The sequence below is a fragment of the Hyperoodon ampullatus genome, assembly GCF_949752795.1.
Source record: "Hyperoodon ampullatus genome assembly, chromosome: 2".
Taxonomy (NCBI): Eukaryota; Metazoa; Chordata; class Mammalia; order Artiodactyla; family Ziphiidae; genus Hyperoodon; species Hyperoodon ampullatus.
Window position 1 is genome coordinate 2,256,089 of NC_136915.1, and position 8,791 is coordinate 2,264,879.

At 65.6% G+C, this 8,791-nt stretch overlaps 1 protein-coding gene across 4 annotated transcripts in view; it reads left to right on the forward strand.

Moving 5' to 3' along the window:
• The window catches only part of TP73 (tumor protein p73), a gene marked incomplete at its 5' end in the record, with an annotated part of 46,407 nt that extends 37,837 nt beyond the window's left edge, over nucleotides 1–8,570 (forward strand). Inside the window, 10 exons of one of the 4 annotated variants that reach the window (XM_079698491.1) lie at nucleotides 1,131–1,317; nucleotides 1,674–1,789; nucleotides 3,302–3,411; nucleotides 3,731–3,873; nucleotides 4,224–4,312; nucleotides 5,095–5,216; nucleotides 5,635–5,786; nucleotides 6,051–6,189; nucleotides 6,557–6,650; nucleotides 7,952–8,570. In XM_079698491.1, coding sequence (XP_079554617.1) covers nucleotides 1,131–1,317; nucleotides 1,674–1,789; nucleotides 3,302–3,411; nucleotides 3,731–3,873; nucleotides 4,224–4,312; nucleotides 5,095–5,216; nucleotides 5,635–5,786; nucleotides 6,051–6,189; nucleotides 6,557–6,650; nucleotides 7,952–8,290 — 1,491 coding nt within the window. In that variant the 3' untranslated portion in view covers nucleotides 8,291–8,570. The remainder of the gene's footprint in view (nucleotides 1–1,130; nucleotides 1,318–1,673; nucleotides 1,790–3,301; nucleotides 3,412–3,730; nucleotides 3,874–4,223; nucleotides 4,313–5,094; nucleotides 5,217–5,634; nucleotides 5,787–6,050; nucleotides 6,190–6,556; nucleotides 6,651–7,951) is intronic. The other 3 variants (XM_079698492.1, XM_079698493.1, XM_079698494.1) reach the window with 3 other exon arrangements.
• Between the last annotated feature and the right edge of the window lie 221 nt (nucleotides 8,571–8,791).

The following is an 8,791-nucleotide window of genomic DNA, read 5'->3' on the forward strand; positions in this document are numbered from 1 at the left end:
AAGGGCTCCGAGGCTCTGAGGGTCCATTGTGTCCCTTGATGGGCAGAGGGTCAGGGTGTCAGGCCCCAGCTTCCTCAGCAAAGGTGGGACCAGACCTGCTCGTCCTCTGGTCTGCAGCAGCCCTGTCTCCAGCCTCAGTTTCCCTGACGACCATGGTGGGATGTGATGGGGGGCTCTCCAGGACCCTGTGACTGGAGTAACTCTGAGTCCCCAGGGGCTTGTGGGGGGCCCAGGGGTGTGGCATGGGGACAGGAAGCATCCTGGGACTCTGAGACTCTGATGTTCCCCACTGTCCCTGGGGGATGGGGCCATGAGGAGCCCTGATGGATCCCCAGGAGCCAGTCATTGGAGGACAGCCAGCTTGGAAACGAGTGGGCACCCCTGTTTCCAAGGGACCCTTCCATCAAGGGTCACTTTGAACTCATGAGAGCCGGCCTGGGTCCTCGGGTGGGCCACCTGGACCTCTGGGCTCTCGCCCTGGAGGTCCCTTCAGGTGGCCCGGGAGTCCTCTGATCCTCCCTGGGTCAAGGTCTTGGGCTGGGGGTCCTGGGGCTTCAAGGTCAAAGCCCCCCACCTGCAGTGGCCAGAAGTAAGCCAAAGGGCTGGCCCCTCAGAGGATGGTCCAGGGAGTCCCTGTACACATTTCCTCTGTACAGAGGACAGAAAACCTAACTCCAGGCTTTTAAAACCCGAGACATGAGGCTGTACCCTCCCCCCTTCAAACTAATGCAATCTGGGGGCTTAAGGTTCACAGGCTTGATGCACTGGACCTGGCTCCCAGCCCCTGCCCCAGCCTTGCTCTCCAGCAGCTCCTTCTCACCATCCTGGCCTTTACTGTCCTCATCCATAAAATGGACCTAATGGTACCTACTTCTCCAGCCAGTGAGATCCAGGTGGATAAGCGTCTCAGCCTGGCCGCATGGGGCACTCAGAGCAGCTGCTCTCACTGAGCCCACAGCAGCCAGACACTGATGGGTGGGCGCCGGGGAGAGGCTCTTTGAGGGAAGGAAGCCCGGAGGTGTTCAGCCGAGGGTCAGGCATGCGGTGGCCAGGACTCCTGGCGGGGGGCACAGTGGTCGAGGGTGTGGAGTTGGGACGGCCAGCCTCACCTGGGTCCCCACCCCCTGCAGTACTCTCCTCTGCTAAAGAAGCTTTACTGCCAAATCGCCAAGACATGCCCCATCCAGATCAAGGTGTCCACCCCGCCGCCTCCGGGCACTGTCATCCGCGCCATGCCCATCTACAAGAAGGCGGAGCACGTGACCGAGGTCGTGAAGCGCTGCCCCAACCACGAGCTCGGGCGGGATTTCAACGAAGGTGAGTGTCCCTGCCCCACCCACTCCTGTGCCCAGCAGCAGGCGCCCCAGCCGGGAAGGAGAGGGCTGGCCCGGGGCCTCCTTCCTGGAGGCGGCAGGTCCGATGCGAGAGGCTGACAGGTGGGCTCAGCATCCCCCTCCCCAGTTCCGTGTCCTGCCAGCTCTGCCTAGGACCTTGGGTGCCGGTGCCCGCAGGTGAGCGGGGAGCAGGGCTGCTGGGCCAAGTGCCCCGGGTGCCTGAGGGCTGCCGGCGGGTCTGAGTCCCATTGGGAGGCCCGAGTCCACTGCGATGCGCCTGGTACAGGGGCGCAGACCCCGGCTGGCACCTCTCTGAAGTGGCGTCCCCTGTCTCGGCAGGACAGTCCGCCCCCGCCAGCCACCTCATCCGCGTGGAGGGCAACAACCTTTCCCAGTACGTGGACGACCCTGTCACCGGCAGGCAGAGCGTCATGGTGCCCTACGAGCCCCCGCAGGTAGGGGGCAGGGCTTCGGGGCAGAGACCCCTCGGGTCACTTCCCAAGTGTCCCCGAGCTGTGCAGATCCTCCCTCGCCCTCATGTCCATCCCTCCCTTGCCTGTGGGTGGGGCTCTGACCACCTAAACTGCCTAGCTGCCGGGGGCGGGTCCCCTCCAGCCCTCTCTAGGCATCCACATCCCTCGCTTTACAGTGGGGGGTGGGCCTGCTGACCCTTGGGCCTCAGCCCGGCCCTGCGTCCCCTCTTCCTGCCTGTCTGTTTCCCACACCCCAGCCTGGGATCTGGGGGCTGGAGGGGCTGAGGTCAGGAGGAGTTAGCCCGGGGAGAGCTGGGGGGCCGCGGGGAGAGGAGAGACCTGTGGTCAGGGGCACAGCACTGCAGGGCCCAGAGGTTGGGGGGAGGTTGGGGGCCGATTGTTGCAAGAGGTGGGCGGGGGCGGAGAGACCAGGGTCTGACTTTGACCTGAAGGCAGCAGAAGGTTCTGGGGCTGATGTGCGGGCCGGACTGGGGTAAAAAGCTGGGGTGGAGAGAAGTAGGGGTGGCACCAACCAGTGACGGTGGGATGGGGGTGCCAGGATGGCAGGTGGAGACCGAGTCCCAGCAATGCGCCTTGTGGGCCATGCTTCCCAGGGTGGGCGGGTGACGGCGAGCCCTCACCTTTCCTCTATCTGGGTCTGAGACGCACCCCCCCCAAAATAGTACCCAGTCCTCCAGGCACCCCCCTTCCAGGCCCCGTCACTGTACCTGGTCCCTCAGGACCCCCAGGACCCATTGTGGTTCCCTAGGAACAACCCTTACATTGGCAGGGCCCGGGGAGGGCTTACCACTCTGCCTTCCCTCCCCCGAGCCTCACTGGCACCTACAGGACCATGAAAGCAGGTCTCTCCCGCCCCCTGGTGGCTGCCATGTGCCAGCAGTTTTGTGAAAGGCCAGGTTTCCTAAGCCGTCATCCTGACCCAGAGAGACCGTGACAACTGCCCATTTTGTGGTACTGGGATGCCCACAGGTCAAGAGTCCCGGGTTCACATCTCACTATCTCCACAAACTCCCTGGAACAAGTGTGCGTGCTGGGAGCCCACTCGGACGGCTCTGCCAGAGCTGTGCCATGCACCCTACTGCCCAGAAGAGCCCACAGTTTGCAAAACACACACCTGTGCCCACAGAGGCCTGTGCATGTGCCTGCTCACACCCAGCCTCCGGGGCCAACCCCTAGCCCGTGCCAGGGGAGGTGGTTGGAGCAACCAGGCCAAGGCTCTCTTGGTTCCAGAGCCCGCAGAGCACATGGCACTCAGTGTACTGTGTGGCTGGCTGGCTGGATAGGTAGGTGTATGGGTGGGTGGGGGATGGATGGTGGACGGGTGGATAGACGGCAGAGGACCACAGGGCCCAGCACCCCCTTGCCTACCCAGAGAGGCGAGGGACAGGTGCTTGGAAGCCCAGGAGCCCCCAGCCCTGTGGCCTGGGGCCCACGTGCTGACAGCACAGCTTCTCCCTGCCCCTCCTGTGGCAGGTGGGGACAGAGTTCACCACCATCCTGTACAACTTCATGTGCAACAGCAGCTGCGTCGGGGGCATGAACCGGCGGCCCATCCTCGTCATCATCACCCTGGAGACACGGGAGTGAGTCTGCCGGACGCGGGGGTGGGGGAGGGACTGGGGCCTGTGCTGCTGGCGGGCTTGCTGGAGAGACAGGGAGGCCATGAGCAAGGGGAGGTGCAGGCCCTGGAGGCGAGTCTGGGGAGGGGCCCTGCAGGCCACGTGCTGGGAGGGGCTGCTGGAGCAGGAGCTGCCTCGGGAGGGACGCAGGGGACCTCGCGTCCCAGAGCCGCTGGGCACTCAGCCCTGAGCCCTCGGCCCATCAAGGCCGGTCCTGTGGGGTCCGAGGTGGGCGGGGATGGTGGGCCCCAAAGCTCACGGTCCCGGCTGTGCCCCTGGACAGCGGACAGGTGCTGGGCCGCCGGTCCTTCGAGGGCCGCATCTGTGCCTGTCCTGGCCGAGACCGCAAAGCGGATGAAGACCACTTCCGCGAGCAGCAGGCCCTGAACGAGAACGCTGCCAAGTGCGGGGCTGCCAGCAAGCGCGGTGAGCGGGGCCGGGGCGGGAGTGCGGGTGGAGGGCCACCCTGGAACGGCAGAGCCAGGCCACCCTCAGGACGCAGCTGGACCTGTCTCGGGGCTCAGGGGAAGCGCACGAGCCTGTGTCCAGGGGACAGAGCCAGCCCCGCCCGCGTGGCCGCCCCCGGTCCCCTCCGTCCAGTGTGGGTGGCCGCCCGGGTTTGCTCATCCGAGTGGGTGACCGGTCTCTGGGCCTGTCCACAAGGGGCACCTTGGGAAGGTCGGCTCACGTCGGGTGGCGGGGTCGGCTTGGCTAACCTGCGCGTGGCCCCTCCTCCCTGCCTGCTCACGAAGCTGCCCCACCCCGTCCCCTGCCAGCCTTCAAGCAGAGTCCCCCTGCTATCCCTGCCCTGAGCACCAACGTGAAGAAGAAGCGGCACGGGGACGAGGAAACCTACTACATTCACGTGAGTGTGCCGCGTCTGCGGCCCCCAGGCTGGGGCAGCGGGGAGCGGGAGGGGACCTGGGGCCCCCAGGGTGGCAGGTGCAGCCTGGCACATCTGAGAGCTGAGACCCCGAGCTCTGCAGGCTGCAGGGCCCAGAAGGGAGAACCAGCCCTCAGAGAGAGAGAGAGAGAGCTGGCCTGACGCAGCTCCCAGCGCAGGAGTCTTGCTGTAGATACAATGATACAGCGTGTGGGGCAGTGCAGGTCTCCCCACCGCCGGGGAGGGCACGCGCCAGGAATCCCACGCTCCCACAGCCCGGCAGGCCCCAGCCACATCACCAAAGTGAGTTTACAGCCTGTGGCGTGATGCGGCCATTCCAGCTCGGATAAAACCCCACCTGCTCTGTTAGGACTGGTCTCCATGACGTGAGCTTATCATTTTTTGAGTCTTTCAAGAATGAGTTTCAAAAAAAAAAAAAAGGAATGAGTTCCTTGTTCTAAAAGCCCCGTATTTGTCCAGCGCCCCCACATCCCAGCACCCCAAGTGTGCTGAGCTGTGGAAAGGGGAAGGTGTGGCAAAGTCTCAAGGGTAGGAAGGGGTGGGCGTGGTTTGTGCGGACAGGAGACCCACCCACCAGACTCCCCCAGACCTGCTTCCCGGGAGAGGAAAGTAGGGTCGGGGGACTCCCGGCCCGCGGGGGGCTGGGGAGCCCCGAGAAAGGAGAGGCGCTTCACTGCGCGGGGGGCTGGGGCTGGGTGGTGCCCACACGCACCTGGGCAGAGAGTCCACCTCTCTGTGCTCAGGTGCGGGGCCGGGAGAACTTTGAGATCCTGATGAAGGTCAAGGAGAGCCTGGAGTTGATGGAGCTGGTGCCCCAGCAGCTGGTCGAGTCCTACCGGCAGCAGCAGCAGCTCCTGCAGAGGCCGTGAGTGCCGCCCGTCCTGCCCAGCTGCCCGGGGGAGAAGGATGGGGCCCGGCGATCCAGCAGGGACGGTGCCAGCAGCACCAGGCCGCGCTTGGCGTCTCCTTCCCCAGGAGGCCTTCCCTGAACTGAGGCGTCTCAGCCCAAATGTCTCCCGAGTGAAGGCGAGGGGCGGTGGTGGGAGGGACGTCGACCCACCAAGAGCAGGGCCGGTTCCAGGGCCCCGCCCACCCCCACCCATTGCCCGGGTCCTGCCTGCCAGCGGGCCTGTGGCCGAGTGTGGCCACTGTCCGGCAGGGAGGCTGGGCGAGGAGGCGGGCGCTCTGACACCTCAGCACAGGGCGGGGGCTCCAGGCCCCTTGCAGCAGGTGGGCTTTATATGTGGAGGTGCTTCTTACAGACCCCAGCTGTCCCTTCCGAGCAGGAGCCACCTGCAGCCTCCGTCCTACGGGCCCGTCCTCTCGCCCATGAACAAAGCGCACGGGGCTGTCAACAAGCTGCCCTCTGTCAACCAGCTGGTGAGCCAGCCTCCCCTGCACGGCTCGGCGGCCGGGCCCAACCTGGGGCCCATGGGTGAGTGGCACGGGCAGTGTGGCCGGGATGGGTGGGGAGGCCCAGAGGACGGGCCTGGCTCCAGACACTCCAGCTCAGGACCACGCGGGGCTCTCGATGGCTGCTCCCTCCGGCAGCTCCCGCCAGGAACAGGAGGCACGGCCACGGACGGTCTCCTCTGTTCACTCCCGGTCTTGGGGAGGGCCGAGCATTACGAGCCTCCCCCACACAGCCTGGGGCGCCCGGCCCGGCCCCCTCTGACCGTCCCACCTGCCTCCCGCCCAGGCCCCGGGATACTCAACAACCACGGCCATGCCCTGCCGGCCAACGGCGAGATAAACGGCGGCCCCAGCTCCCAGTCCATGGTTTCGGGGTCCCACTGTACCCCGCCACCCCCCTACCACGCCGACCCCAGCCTGGTCAGGTACGTGGGCCGCTGCCGGCCGCTGCCACTAACCCACTAACCTCAGCCCAGGTGGCTCCTGGTCACCTGGCCCCCAGCCCGGGGGCGGCCTTGCCTGCTGCTCCTCGCAGCCTGTGCTAGAACGCTCTGCTGTCTTGAGAACAGACCGGGGCAGAGGGGTGTCGGGAGTGAGCATCCAGCAGGTGCTCGGAGGGAGAGCAAAAAAGCCAGGGGTTCCTGGAGGCTGTGCCCCGGTGAGCGCATCCCCGACACCGCGGCCGCCTGTGGGCAGGGGCGACCTGTGGGGTGGCCAGTGCCCACCCAGACGGGCTGCACAGCCAGGTTCTTAGAAGTTAATGCTGCTTTATTTCCCCAATTCTCTCTGCAGTTTTTTAACAGGCTTGGGGTGTCCAAACTGCATCGAGTATTTCACCTCCCAGGGGTTACAGAACATTTACCACCTGCAGAACCTAACGATAGAGGTAACGGCCCCGGCAGGGCAGGTGCAGGGAGCCCACCCCCAGACCAGTGCAGGGCCCTGTCCGCGGGTCAGGGAGCTTTCTCTCCTTGCCGGGGCAGTCCCTCCATGTCCTGTCCTCCCCGTGTAAGGGAGGGCTGGAGAATTTGGAAAACCTTCCCACCAGCAGCCCGATCTATGTGCTGACATCCGGCTTCATGCGGCTGGACGGGACTCACCCGGGCCCCTCATTTGGACTTGAGTCTTGTCTCCTGTGGCCCGGCTGCCTTTGATTTGGAGGACTGGCTGTCTCCAAGGCACGAAGAAGTGCAGAAGGCGAAGGCCAGAAGGGTCCTGGGGCTGGTCTAGTTCAGTGCCGTTTACACAGGGAGAAGCTGAGGCCCAAACTGCTTGCCGTGCATGCACAGCAACTGAATGTCTGGTCCAGGATGTGTGGGGTACAAGTGCCCCACCCTTGGCATCCTGACCCCTGACCTCACAGCCAGGGCTTGTCTTTAGGTTAAACAAGAGTCCCAGCAATGAGCACTCGTAGCCTGGTGTTGCCTTGAGTGTAATGACTATTAGCCAGAGCCCGGGAGACACAGCTGTCGGCCGGATCCTGGGGGGCTCCAGCTCAGTGGGCTGGAGCCTCCGCAGCCCCTGCTCTGCAGCCGGCTCCGGGTCAGAGGCCCGTCCAGGCTCGTGCCCAGCCAAGGCCACAGGGCAGAGATGCGGGTTTGCTAGAGGGAGCTGGGGCCAGTGGCTCAGAGGGCTGCCTTGTTGTGTGTCCACTAATGCCCTCCCGACCCATCCCTGGTGGCCCCTACTGAGCTAGCTCAGTGCATGTTAACCCTGCCTCACCAGCTGATGCTCGTGCCTGGCCAAGCGGGGTGGGGGAGGGAGCGGGCGACAGGAGCCTGAGGATCTGCTCTGCCCTTGGGAGGGGCCCCGCCTGCCCTCCAGGTCCCGGTGTGCGGGGAGGGGGGAGCTCCATCTGTCACTCTGACTGTGCTCAGGGCCCAGGAGTGGCCTCAGCGCCCCACCCCCGGCCCCACACGTCACTTCTTAGCTCTCCTGCCACCTGTCTGGGGCAGAATTCAGTGCGGCCAGACCACCAGGCACAGGGCGGGCCCAGCATTGCCCCTCCTCGGACCCGCACCGTCCAGTGCCTGGACAGGTGGCCCTTGGGGTGTGGGTTCCTCGCCTCCCTCCTGGTGGCCCCACGATGGCTGTGCAGGGGCGGGCGAAGCCCCTGGAGGGACGGGGAGAGGGCAGAGGCTGCCGCTGAGCCCTCTGACGGGGCGGCCGTGTGCGCTACGCTTGCAGGACCTGGGGGCCCTGAAGATCCCGGACCAGCACCGAATGACCATCTGGAGGGGCCTCCAGGACCTGAAGCAGAGCCACGACTATGGCGCGCAGCAGCTGATCCGCTCCAGCAGCAACGCGGCCAGCATCGCCGTCGGGGGCCCGGGGGAGCTGCAGCGGCAGCGGGTCATGGAGGCCGTGCACTTCCGCGTGCGTCACACCATCACCATCCCCAGCCGTGGGGGCCCGGCTGGGGGCGCGGGGCCCGATGAGTGGGCCGACTTCGGCTTCGACCTCCCGGACTGCAAGTCCCGCAAACAGTCCATCAAAGAGGAGTTCACGGAGAGCGAGGCCAACTGAGGGGGGGCCGGCACGTCCGGGGCCCCCCGACCCGGTGCTACCGACCCAGAGAGCGGAGAGCCCCGGGAGCCGCGCTGGATGTCTGCTTCCTTTTTGTCACCGACTGCCCTGGGAGGCAGGACCTCTGGGCTGTGCCGGGAAGGGGACTTGGGCAGGGGGATGCCCGTGAGGAGGGGCTCCTGGAGCTGCGCTGAGGGTACGCGCCCAGGACCCATCCTCCCGGGGTCCGGGGGGCCTCCCCCTCCCTGCCTTGCCTCCCTGGGGGCTCTGCTGACCGACTGCCACAAAGTATTTTTCTTTTTTTTTTTTTTTTTTTTTTTTTGTGGTACGCGGGCCTCTCACTGTTGTGGCCTCTCCCGTTGCGGAGCACAGGCTCCGGATGCACAGGCTCAGCAGCCATGGCTCACGGGCCCAGCCGCTCCGCGGCATATGGGATCCTCCCAGACCGGGGCACGAACCCGCATCCCCTGCATCGGCAGGCGGACTCTCAACCACTGCGCC